This window comes from Anopheles bellator, chromosome 2, assembly GCF_943735745.2.
Source record: "Anopheles bellator chromosome 2, idAnoBellAS_SP24_06.2, whole genome shotgun sequence".
Taxonomy (NCBI): domain Eukaryota; kingdom Metazoa; phylum Arthropoda; class Insecta; order Diptera; family Culicidae; genus Anopheles; species Anopheles bellator.
Window position 1 is genome coordinate 46,253,629 of NC_071286.1, and position 13,413 is coordinate 46,267,041.

General features: G+C 47.3%; 2 protein-coding genes across 3 annotated transcripts; one reads left to right on the forward strand and one right to left on the reverse strand.

Moving 5' to 3' along the window:
• The first annotated feature begins 4,745 nt into the window (after positions 1-4,745).
• LOC131212646 (mitochondrial inner membrane protease subunit 1) lies at positions 4,746-6,060 on the forward strand. 2 transcript variants are annotated; one of them, XM_058206584.1, is made up of 2 exons: positions 4,746-4,915; positions 4,994-6,060. In XM_058206584.1, the coding sequence occupies exons 1-2, from the start codon at positions 4,814-4,816 to the stop codon at positions 5,627-5,629; spliced, it is 738 nt and encodes a 245-aa protein (XP_058062567.1). In that variant the 5' UTR covers positions 4,746-4,813; the 3' UTR covers positions 5,630-6,060. The 2 variants fall into 2 exon arrangements, with proteins under 2 accessions (XP_058062567.1, XP_058062568.1); XM_058206585.1 differs by having other exon boundaries at positions 4,784-4,915; positions 4,963-6,060.
• LOC131212645 (ubiquitin conjugation factor E4 A) lies at positions 5,815-9,464 on the reverse strand. Its single transcript, XM_058206583.1, has 2 exons — positions 6,598-9,464; positions 5,815-6,508 (listed from the first exon to the last, which is right to left on the reverse strand). Exons 1-2 carry the CDS (start codon positions 9,266-9,268, stop codon positions 6,108-6,110), a joined length of 3,072 nt encoding a protein of 1,023 aa, XP_058062566.1. The 5' UTR covers positions 9,269-9,464; the 3' UTR covers positions 5,815-6,107.
• Positions 9,465-13,413: the final 3,949 nt, after the last annotated feature.

The following is a 13,413-nucleotide window of genomic DNA, read 5'->3' on the forward strand; positions in this document are numbered from 1 at the left end:
TCATGATTTTCATTTTATACTGTATCAAATTCAGATAAAATGGAAATCACAAAGACAAATTTATTATTTGTATCGAAAGCTGAAGGATTAAACAAACTATTACGGAAGCTGTGTAGTTCGTTTGCGATTATTGACAATTGGCTCACTGAATTGCTTATTCATTTACGTTATTAGGCTTAGCCTGACGGGTTTTTGAAAAGATTATACATAAATTAGAGACGCCTCACAAATGACCACGTTCCGGTAGCTCATTTAAATGTTTGATTTCGACAAGCCGCTTGCAGTACACCACCTGTTTGCCCGCTTGAAATGGTTGAGCAGCGATTTCACGGTGGGAAAACATGCCATTTTCGAAACAGAGGCTCACCTCCTCCCTCGTCAATGTTGGCTTTAATCTTTGGCCAACGGCAAACGTTGGTTTCAGCACGTTTCGCCACGATTCGCCAACTTTCCCGTCTGTAAGACGACTTTTCGAGAACTTACCACCGACGTCCTGATAATTTCGAGAAAATTCAGCATATTAAAAGCTACACTACGGATTGGATGGCTACGAGTTGGAAATCCAATCTCGTGTCCGACGGTCAGCGATGGAAGCTTTTAAGCTTAACGGACTGACATCAATAAATAATTACTCTTCAAAACACTCTACGTCTTCCGTGGTCACGGAACAAGTAGCAGAGGCAAGTGTTATGTCCATTGAATCGATTTCTGGTCAGCTGAAGTGGTATAAATCCTGGTCAAAGTGGTCTCGGTTGATCTGAGAATGTGTACCACCTTTACCAGACAGTTCGACGAATTGTTGTAAAGTGTCCACCAGTTTGAATGGATATCTTCATGCTGAAGCTAAAATTACGTAGCTTAACATTTAAAGCCATAAATGGAAACCCATTTCAGTGAGGCTAATGTTGAGTTATCTTATCCGAACATAGATATTGTTTAAAGAAATCTTACAAACTATTAAATTAAAGTACGTTTACTGATCCAATCGTTTTACTGCACTCGAATCTCTTCTACTATATATCCCTTCAACGTTGCATAAAGATCTCGGCCCTGTACGATTCGACAACGACAAAGTTTTCTGTATGACGGGAATTTGTTGAACGGTTCCAGGTGATTATCGATACTATTGTTTCCCAGCTTAAAGTCACAGTAAATTTAAATTTTCTGCTTTGGCAACTGTTTTGTGGAGCGATAATCAAGACAAGAAACCTTGTAGAATTATGTTGCTAAAAGCGCCCCCTTTCGATCGGTTCGCGAACAGAAAATCGAACAAGCACGAGTCCTCAGAGCCAGAGAGCAATTGATTTTCCACACAAAATTGCCGATTCTTACTAGACTCTTGTTTTGACCAAAAGTTGTCACGATGCCAACACAATAGAGTAAACTTCTTGCTTGCGCTTGACCACTCAGACGGGCTCTACTGGCGTTCTCCAATGAAGGACCAGATTACGGTCACAGAAAAGTGCTGTTGTCGTGACGCTATCCTAGCGCGGAAGCGAACATTAGTTGAAGCGATTTTTATTCCGCAATTCATTTTTTAACCTTTGAATCGTGTCCCTTACTAGCAAGAGCATTCATCAATATTAATGCGATTGATCATAGTGATAATGTAAGTACAAACAGTTTGCTTTTTCATCAGAATTAATACTGTGTTATGAAACGACATCAATGAAAAAATCGAAAAGGCACTGAATTTTTTATCGTTGTTTACACTGCTGATAAAATGTTTCTTCTTTTAGGGGAATAAGTGAAACTTTTGAATTGTTTGGCGAGAAAACTTATTTATTCATGGATTCGTGCAGCATGCCAAACTTCCTTTTTCCATCAAAGTCCAACGATATATAAAACAGAATCGCTTACTCGTTTGAAAAGCTATAGTAAAACAATCGCATCTTTACCGATAGTTTCTTTCAGTTAGTCGTTTAAATTGCAGGTGGATTGTATTGTTCTTCGTTTTTTTTTATTGTTTCGCTACCAATATTATATAAACTTCCCAAGACATCAAATTGTCCCTTATGATGTTGTCCTTTCCTTTACGTTGCATGTTTTAACTCATGCCGGCTGTTACTCGTTAAGCCATTTCTTCAACAATCGCTACCAGTGACGTGGGTTGTGAAAATATGCTTTAGTGAGAAATATTGTGGGCACAAAATTACTTCGGCTCCGTTCTGTCCGTAACAATATCGACAGTATCGAATCAGAATTCGAATAACGAGGCACAGTAACGAGTAACATTGATGGAAACCGATAATCACCCGAAAGGTTAGCGATAGACGTATCAATTGTCAAATTCTCATATCAATTCCAAAATGAAATGAAATGTATGAAACAGGTATCTTACTTTCCACTAATCGCTCGACAAGAAGCATTATCCGATATTGAAACAACGCGATATATTACATTTCCACGGTATGATATTTGGAACGTATGATTACTTTCAGCGGATTATGGTTGCGTTTTTTACTGCTACGGTTCTAGGAAACGGGGATTTCGGTTTAAATAAATTTACCATCAAACCCGAATGCTGCCTCAATCCGGATTACAAAAACACGTGGAAAATCAACCTCAGCTGGCTTGTGACGATTGTTGCGTGGTGGCGGTTAACGTGCACGGTGAACGCAAATGCCGGCATCGGGATATATTGTTTCCCCATCAAGTCCGCGCCTTACGGGCCAGGATCTTTCGACGCTGCAATGCACAAAGTGCAAACGAAAATTTATGGAGACAAGCTCCCACTGGTAACATATGGCGTACATCAATTTAGGATCGCAGGAAACCAACGCCTTCCCGACAGAGCGAAACTCCGGTGCCATATGTTCGACTTGAAGCGAATGAATGTTTTATAATGAAGTGTGCGGAAATGTGGGTGTTCAAGCGATGCCAGGCAGTGCCGAACTCGAGTAGAAGTGCGTAACCTTTAAAGGAAGGTCGATTACCGGTGGTTCAGGGTGATCGCTCGTTTGCCTCTTTTGCAGTAAATTCTATAAGGCATTTTAACTGAAACAGAACATCAAATGTTCTTAAATTGTGACCACATTTAACAATCATCTCCGAACTTTCAAACCAACTTTACACAACAGCAAAGACCAACGAGTCATCAATCGACGCCAAGTTAAGGCCCAAACATTTAACACATGGGCTGAAAAGTCCCGGACCTAATCCATAAATAGCGCTAGTCTATTTGCATTCAGTGCTTTTTCAGTTAGTAGTAACATTCAAAAGAAAACTGTTAAAATTTCATGATATTCTTCTGATAATGACAGTGAATGAAATATGGATCCATCACTTCACTCCGGAATCAAAACGAGCGTCATTTGAGAGGAGTGCAACTGGTGCACTTCGTCCAAAGGACCCGAAAGCACAACAATTGGCTGGCCTCGGTATTTTACAATGCCCGTGGTCTAATATTCATCGACTATCTTGAGAAGGGAAATACCATCAACAGGGAATATTATACAGCGTTATTGGAGTGTTTGAAGGCAGAAATTCCAAGGAAACGACCGCATGAATCAAATGTTCTTTCAAGTGTTGGTAGACAACGCACCGTGCCACAAGTAAATCAAAACAATGGCAAAACTTTTCATAAATGAATGGAACTTCGAATTGCTCCCACATCCGCCGTATTCACCAGATTTGTCTCCCAGTAACTACTGGCTATTTTCATACCTCAAAAAACGCTCTCTCGGTAAGAAATTTCGCTCGAATGAAGAGGTTATCGCTGAAACTAAGGCCTATTTTGAGGCAAAAGATGAATCGTTCTACAAAAGTGGTATTGAAATGTTAGAACGACGCTAGAATGATTGTGTGACTCTTGGTGGAGACTATGTTGAAGAATAAATCAAACTTTGTCCGAAAAACCGCGTTTTCGCTCTTAGGCCCGGGACTTTTCAGCCCATATGTTAAGTTCGTAATAAGTTTCACTGATCACTGATGAGTTATCGGAGCGTGTTAAACTTTTCGAATAAACTCTCGAAGCAGGCGGTACTGCGCAAATGAGTTATCACTAACATGCCACAGCGAGTAATACGCGGATGGTGACCACAATACTCGACCACTTCACCCAAACAACCACAATAGGCAATAGAGAAAAGACCAACAATAGAACACTAGAACACAACATGAAAACAACAGCATTTTTAGCAAAACGACGAAACGGCCTTAAGAAAAAATCTGTTAAGGGATCTCCTTTTGTCATGGAGATAAATAAGCAACATTCTCAGAGACAATTGTTGCTTTCATTAAATGAGCCTCAAAAAAATACAAAGACTTTAAAAATATTATAAAAACGACTAAGCGTTTTAGTATCATTTCCCATTCGGGCGTTCTCAACCAGATTTGTAGAAATTTTAAAATTCAAAAAATATTGTACACAACATTCAGCCATCTAGCATGCAAGACAGTTTTATTAAATCTGGCAACCCGCAGTTTGTTATTTTTGTATTTCTCAGCCCGACTGCGATTTCAAGCCGGCTTGAAAAATGTCAATTAACCGTAAATCAATGTCTTTTTTATCCCTGGATACTAGTTATCTATGTTTCTTTTTCCTTACATTATTTTATGAAGTCTCACTAATGTGTGGCCCGGTTAAAATTATTACTTAACACTACAGTGAAAGCATTGCTGTAAATCGAAAGTGAACTAATGCTTGTAACCTGTTAGCCTTCCGACAGCTGTTATTTTTCACAGCTGATCGGCCCGCAAGTGTTCTCCACAACAACCGTTTTTTGTATTAAGTAGCCAAAAGTTCGTCTCTTACAAACGGCAGTGTTCCGGGAAAAGAATCGTTCTGAGTTGGTTCAAAATCCCCGCGCAAATGTTCAAATTGGTCTCGAAAGCCCTGGGCGTTTGCGGCTACATTATTCAGTATGGCTGCATTACGCATTGCACCTTCGAGTACATCGGTGACTTCGTCGTCGTACGTATCAGGCCGTTGGATTTATGTAACATAAGCTGCTTAAGAAGTTCGAAAAAATGTTTTCACCTAATTTTCCAGTGTGTGGGCCCATCTATGGAACCAACGCTCACCACCAACAACGTGCTTATTACTGACCGGATCACGCCGCGCCTTTCAAAGCTGAAACGCGGGGACATAATCATCACGAAAAGTCCAACAAACCCGGTGCAGCACGTGTGTAAGCGAATCATTGGTATGCCGGGTGATCGTATTATGACGCGAGCATCGTTCAATCTCAACCCGCTATCGAACACGTACACAATCTACACATCGGTCGTCGCATCCGAAACGACGACCGCGCAACAGACCCCAAGCTCAGCTCACAAACCCCTCCACGTGCCCGCGGCCAAGCTCCGACAAAAAGTGGACTATGTAAGCAGTTCGATCGATGAAACTCGATCAACGAGCCAGCCGACCACCAACGCCGTCCACAGTAACCGGCCAGATGAAGCGAACGAAGGCGAAGCCACGGTCGAGATGATGGACGAGTTGGGAACACGTGTAGAACCCAGACCGAGCATTGTTACAGTGCCGCGCGGGCACCTATGGATCGAGGGCGACAATGTACAAAACAGTTCCGACTCGCGCAACTATGGCCCCGTTCCGATTGGACTCGTGAAAAGCCGGGCTATTTGTCGACTTTGGCCATTGAACGAGTTCAAGCTGTTCATTTAAACACCCGACGGTTCCTTTCGTCTTACCTCCGTGAGACGTGTAATATTGCTGCAAGGATTGATATTAAATAGATAACACGCCCCTTCGCCTCCGAACGATATAGACTGAAAAGGTTGAGGCACACTTATGTTAAGATTAGCGGACCGGAAGATTGCCGAAAAGAAAACGAAACAGATAACTGGCTATTCCACACCGAAAATCGGTGACCGAAGGAGTGTGTGTGGATTACGGCATTGTCTTTATTTTTAGGAATTTCCTTAGTTCGATACAGCTACGCATACACACAGACACTTCACGATACAAAGATAATTTTCCCGCACTACAGTTTAGATTTTGTTAAAATTAGAGAAAAACCTGCACTACGTTTAATAATAAAACCAAAACATACACAAAACAAAGGCTCGGCTCGTTCGAGGAGCCGACGCAGCAGGAGACACATAGATTGGTGTGTTGAAGCGATTGGCTAAGGAAGGGGAGGCTATTGGTCGTTACTCGACCCGTCGGCGGCCGGTGTTGTCGCTGCCGCCGTGGACGTGGACATGGCCGCCGCATGGGCAGCTCGCTTTTCCGCGATCCACGCATCAATGTCAGCCTTTAGCTGATCGTTCCGTTTCACCTGATCCATCGTCAGTGGGGAACGGTTGAACGGATCGGACTGATCGGAAAGCAAGTGGCGGGCGATCGTCGATCGATCGACGGTTATCCGCGAGCTTGGCAGTGTAACGGGATCGGTCATCAGGGATGACATGATCGGATCAAGGAACTCGTCTGGCGGATCAATTAACGCTTCTTCGTCAATTTTCTGCTGCTGCTCAAGGCGCTGCACCTTCTGCGCGAACTCCCGTATCTCGCCTATGAGCTGTCCACCGCCGATGCGGGCTGCAAAGAAAAACGAAACCCAAAAGCAAATGAAAGAATGACTCCACCATCGACCCCGGACAGCCGGCGGATTTCGGTGGACTGCTTACTTAACACCGTTTCGGCATACTCGAACAACTGGGGGCTGTAGCTGCGCCCATCCTGCGAAACCGCCAGGCAGAACGCATCGCACTCCTTTAGATTCTCGTAGATGCGACAGATTTCAAGCACCGTCCGAGCCGGGTCAAACTCAAACTCGCGCTTGTCCTTCACCTTAAAGTTACCCTTCTTTGGTCCGGTCAGGTTGAGCAGGAAATAGTTCAGCATTGCCGCCACGCGGTCCACCATCGACGAGTGGCAAAATATCGTCTTCGTCTCCGACGTCAGCAGCTGCAGGATATTGATCGTGTCCCGGCCAAGAATGTTGTCGAAGCGGGCCAGCATGCCTAGGTTGCGCAGATTGGCCACGTTCTGCTGGCGTTCGGTTTGTGGCAACGATTCCCACTCGCCCGCATCCTGGGCGCCCTGCATCTGGCGGATCTGCTGCAGGTTGCTGAGCGATTCGTCCAGCAAAAAGATGGCATCGTTGATCAGCAGATTGATGAAGCGCAGAAAAATTGGCGGATCTTCGGCTTCGATGTTGCGGATGGCAATACGCTCCAGCTCCAGGAACCGTTGCCGCTGTTCGTCGATCTTCCACAGGTAGTCCATGATGGCGTACATCGGTCGGCGGTAGTTGAACTTTTGCTCAAACTGCACACTTTGGCCCGTCATTTCGATGCTCACGAAAACGCGCAGCAAATTGGGAATGATCTCCAACCGATGCGGATGGTTGGTGAAGAGGGCGGCACTGAAGCTGAAGCCACCCGATTCCGATTCTTTCGGCAACAAGCTCTCCAGCCCCTCAGCTAACCGAGCACGCAGATGCGGATTGCGTATGCGCTCCGAGCTGCCCATAAAAATAAGAACCATCGTGAAGATGGAGTTCTGTGCCTCGACATGCACGCGCAACAATCGGCTCTCGAAGTGGCGCGAAAACTGCAGGTAGCCCACAATGTTCTCGATTATATACTCCGGAATGCTTTTGAGAACACGGGAAACACCTTCCGTGGGCAGCGGAAGCTGCACGTCTTCGACGGTTTGTGGTGCGTAGCCCACCGCACTGCCGAGGCTATCGATTCGGGAAGCATCACGGGCGCTGAGCTGCGTCAACCAGATGGCCGATGCTTCGTAGAAGTGCAGCAACAGCTGATCGGTGACCGGCTCGAGCAGCACGTTTTGCAAGCACAGAAATTGTTGCGTCTGCGACGACAGCATCTGCATAATGTCGTTCGCCACATCGGGGCCATTTTGCAGGATCGTTTCGTGGTACATCGTTTGCAGCCGGTGCAGTTCGCGGTTGGAGCGGAAAAACTTCTCGATACACACACGGTAGCCCAGATCGATCGCTTTGTGCGTCATGAAGAAGCACTCGGTGACGAAGTTGTACTTGTCCGCTTCCAACCGTTGCTCCTGATCATCCTCGGGCGGCAGCAGGCAGGTTTCCTTTTCCGTGTCGATCATGTGCACACCCTTGGCCTGCTTGTCCGCTTCCCGCACGGCACAGTACGTGGGATCGACGATGAGGACCTTCAGCTGGGGTTTCAGCAGCGGTTGGCACAGGCGCAACAGTACGCTGGCCAGGTTGATACTGAAAGAGTCGGGCGAAGTGGTTTGATTACCGAACATACCCATCCCATGGTGCGTGTTCCAAATTTGCCCGCGCGGAACATTGGCGTGCAGACACTTTCCGATCCAGTCGAGAGTTTTCGAGCGCACATCGCCACCGAGCAGAAGGAAGCTTTTCACGAACGCGTGCATCATCTCGAGGTGTAGCTTGGTGGAGTTCCACAGGTTCGACGACAGATTGTCGCACGCCGACCGGTTGCTGGTCAGCGCGTTCTCGTAGTACTCGTACGGTCCGTTGTGGTTGCGCGGCATTATCGAGAGCGAGAGCAGCTGGCCGAGCAGCGATTCCGAGTACTTGATGCCCTCCGAACCGGCCGGTGGCGTCGTGTAGTCGAGGAAAATGTGCGCCAAACGCGGGTTCGTCTTGTCACTGGGAAACACCTGCAAAAACGGCATCACCCACCGTTCGATGCTGATCAGCGAAGCGGTACGCAGCGCCTTCAGCACGTCGACCAACATCGGCCCAAAGATGCTCCGTATCACGGCGTAACCATCCTCTTCGCTCTCGGCATCAGCAAATATCTCGCGCACCGCTTCGGAGACAAAGTGCGCCCTCACCGACTGCTGATCGTCCGATTCCGCCTGCTTGAAAATGTCCAGCAGCTGGCCGGGCAGGTTCTGCCCTTCGTACAGTTCCGGTTGCTTGAGCGATGTGCACGCGTTGCGCAGGATGAGGGATTTCATTTTCTGCTGATTGTCGGCGGCCACAGTATCATTCTGATCGACGGGTTGCTCGTTCCGCTCGAAACACCCGTACAGATACAGGATGACCTTCGTTTCCGAGACTTGCGGTGTGCTGGGTGTCGTAATGTCGTTCGGTAGCAGATACTCGGCCGGGTTAAACAGCAGGACCCGCTCGAACAGGGCCTGCTCCAGGACTTCCAGGTCGAGGAGCCCGCTGTCGACTCCTTGCGCCACATCCTCCATGTACACGAGCTGCTTATTTTTCTGTGGATTCTTGTTCAGCGTGATCAGAAATATCTTCTCGATGTGGGCATTCGTTTTCTGCTCGACCGGATTCGGTTTCTGCGACGTATCCATCTTCTCGGCCATCGTCGGGTGTTGCCTCTGCCTGTTATCCCTTTTCCAGCCAACGATGTTTGCGGTTCCGATCCTGTTTTCATGCACGAAACGAGGGTACGATGGGGTGGTGGGTTGCACGAGCCGTTCACGAGCACCTTTCAGTCAGCGAAACACATTTTTATCGCACGAAACTAGCTTGCACTTTTCGAAAATCTCGCACTAGCAGGTTTTTTCGCGGAATGAGTTGGACTTTTTTTTCTTTTTTTTCCTTCGCACGTCAGCTGTCAAGCGATAAACGAGCTGTCAAACGAGCTGTCAAACGACGGGCTGGTCGGCAGTGCTGCCAGTTTCTCCGTTTTCGTATTCGGGATTTTCGTAGCTTGAATCGGGTTTCTTCGGGAGGGATCGGCTCCTGGTCAGGTTCGCGGTCAGGTTGGAAGGTTCAACGTTAGGTTCAAAAATCCGCTGGATTCATAGGAACAGAAATAGCTAGAAAAAAAAATAAAAAAAAATTCCATCTTTCGGCGGGATCGGACGCGTTTTTGTGCGTGCGCTGGGTGACGTCGAACTCTGCGTGTTTTCCGGTTCCGGTTGGAAAATAGAACGGTTCGCACAGTCGTTATTTCCAAATTCAAGCGTGCGGTTCGCTGCGTTTTCGTAGTTGCGTCTCTCGTTTTTCCCTCGCGATGGTTGACGGCCGACGAATAAACACACGCGCGTGAGCACGTGCGTCCGTTGTGTGTTGCGTGAGCGGCGAACGTCCCGCGGCTACGAAATAAACGTGTTGTGGACCCGGTGGCCCGGCTTTTACCGAGGCGATTAAGGCTCAATTCAATTCGCTGCAAAATTCGCGGCACGCCACAATTAATCGATCACCGATTCACGTGCGCTACACAGTTCAATAGTGGAAGCTTAGTGTCCTAACGCGTCGCAGAAGGTTTTGAAGGCCGCTAGATGAACAACCGATCATAAAACACAGCGTCGACCGACCGGTTCCAATGTCCGGCATACCGATCGTTCCGATGGCCGCCGTTCCGTTGAATCATTCTCCGACGCCGGTTCTCGTGCTCGTCGCGGCACCTCAATTGTGACAGTGTTTTCGAGATTAATTAGCATTATTCAGTGTTTGGTTTGTGTGGTGTTTACTTTCCTAGCTGCGGGTCTGAATTCTCAAAGTTCCGATTGTAAAAAAGTGAGTCCGAGAAAAAACGAAACGCAGAAGAATTGATCGATAGCGGCTGTCGGCGATCGCACCACAAGGAAAGGATTAGCTGCTGCTCGTGTATGCGTTTGTTTGGAGTTCACAATTTTGAAGGTTCGTTTTCTAGCCGTGCCCTGGCATTTTGTCTTTCTTTTTTCCGATTACAGTCCAATCCTGTTTCGTACCGCTGCTCATATTCTATATTATTCTGCTATTGATTAGAATTGATCGCTCCAAAAAGGTTGTTGTTTTTGCAAAAAAAACATCAGATCCATTGAGACATAATTTAGGTGAAGAATCTATTACGTCAACCCATCCGATAAGCTAACGATCACCCGAACTCCTGGTTTACTGCGGCTCTATACCGGCACGTTTTGTTTATTTACCGACCCGGAGCCCCAGTAAGCAATCAGAGAGCTCGGCTGCTGATAGTGAGCTTTTTTGTTGAAATATGGTGTCTCTCAACGGAATGCCAATTAAAGTTGTTGTTACTGGCAACGGAGGAGCGTGATCATCTTGCTCTGCCTCAGTTGGCAATCAACTCCGCGAGGCCTCCGGCCCTCTAATAGCATTTCGGTGTGTGCTCGTTGAAGATGAGTCACTTGGGTGGAACATCTTATCCAATTGCTTTGTGGCCCAAGTAACGTGTGGAATTTACTCAGAGAATCGCCGGAGAACGCAAACGGAACTACGCAATTGGATTGTTTTGACCTTAGAATCAATTTTGGCCAACTGATGCGATGATTAGGAACAAGCTTCTTATTAGAACCGGCATACCGACAGCAACGTTTCTGGTCCGGAATTTAGCGCATGATTAATGTGTTCTTGTTTTTCAACTATTTCCTCTCCTCCTTTCCGATACTTGTCGATGTCGTACGGGAGATTTCCCATTTTTGGTGGCATTTTGTTCTATCTAACCCTTCTTGGGATTGGATTCTCCGGTTCTCTGTGCCCGAACCCGAGCATTATAATCGGCAGTCCGAATCTCCGTTGCGGTCGACAGTCAGACGCCGGGCCGCACGGGCTATGCGGTATGTGTGTGGCTATGAATGTATGTAACGACCGTCTTCTCGAAGACTTCAAAGTCCCGAAGTGGAAGAGAAAAGCAAAATAAGAGACAATTCTGAGGCAGCCAAAAACTGGAGGCTTCTGGATGGCCTGCCACTTGGCACTGACACTTCGACGTCCGCGTTCGATGCCTCATCTATTATCCTCCATCCCTGCTTCGGGATTTGTTAGCCCTTTTTTAATATTTACTCCGATGCTGAGAACTTCCTCCTTTTTTTTCCTACGGACAAATCCCCTATGAGAGAGCACGGCTCGAAATCCTATCGCAGGGTCGATGCGTCGTATGGGCATTACATGACTCCAGGATTTTCTATTTTTACACAGTCTTTTCTCGGGGTGCCTTAAAACAACAGAAAAGCCACTAAGGAAGTTGGTGGCCTGTCTGTTCCGGGTGTTTACCGTGCACGTTAACACTTCGAACGCAGATCCTTCGCCTAGTGACAAACGGTAATCCTGGATTCTGGTGTGGTCCGAAAACCGAAAAAACTCTGAAGTTCGCTAACGATGATGGGCCGTAGAGTACCGGCGCGTAAAATGGTGTCCGTGGGATGCACAACGCCTGCCCGTAATCTAATCTAATCCCGCGTTTTGTTGTTATATTTTCGCTACTCTCGTCCGCCATGTCATGTACTCGGTCGCGGAACGCGGAATCGAATTCCTTCTTCGGAGTGCGGAGTTTTCGCTCCGAATGGCAGTTTTAGTTTTCTTCGCCGTTCCTTCGGAGGTCGCTCGAAACCAGCGCTGGTGTGTGGCCACCACCTATGGGGGCGCCAGACCCGGCGATCGTAACCTTGGAGAACAAATCTTCGCGGCTTAGCGACGGCTGTCAGCCAGCGGCGGTGGTGCCGAGGAGTTGTGGAAATGTGACGGTACACAAAAGCTCACTAGACCGGAGAGCATTGGAGAGCACTCTGCGCCCCAGCTCTGCGGGCAGGCGCGAGACCGGCGGGCGCGGGACGGAAACTATTGGCAAGATATGTTGGGGAGAATTTTGCGTAGGTCGCCCGCCGAGACTCGTACGACAAACTTGAGTGCTGGGGGGGTTCAAGTGGTGCGGTGACGGTAGAGACGGTGTTTTGAAAGGTGTAGCTCAAGCGAGCAACGTACCATTTTGAGCACCTTCTTCGCATCCATCATATCCGCCTGCCTTGGCCGCCGTGGAGGTCTAAGTGATTCGCCGGAATCATCATTATGGACGCGCAGCAGATATACGCAAGATGCTTGAAGCGTTTGAAACAAATGGGAGACAGACATGGTGGTCTTCTGCCTTAATTGAGTCCTGGAGGCCTCTTAAAAGTTAGTATACGGTTCGTGTTCTCCAGCGAACTCCTACCACTATCGTGCATTATTGACACCGCTAGAAATTTGTTTACCACCAACTGTCCCACAATCGGACATGTTGCATTAAAGCTGCAATGACCCAAGACCGCAATTCAAATGCCAGACCCACTCAAATCAATCCACAGTTCCGTAGCAACCAAAGGGTTAGCTTGCGCGAATGTAAGGCCGCATCTGTTTCCGATCCATTTTCGGAAAATATCGCACAGAAGCCCGACCAGAGCCAGATTGGTCAAAAGTGACCGATTGGGAACCAGACACGCACATTAAAAGTGTTTCAAACCGCTCCGATCAAACCAGACCACCCGTTTGGGGCGTTATCAGCCGTTTCGGACACATGAAATGGCCATTTTTTGCAATCTCCCCTTTTCTGAGTTTTCCCGCGTGCCCGGAGTGCTGTAAACCCGAAGTTAAAACGTCACCAAAAGCAATCGACTTTCGGAGGGTATTAGTATTTCGTCACGTCCGGTTTATGGCTTGCAGTGTGGTTTCCCTTGTTTTGGAATCGCCCCACCGATCGCCAGATGACATCTGTTGGAGATTTTCATAATTACCCCGAGAACAGGAA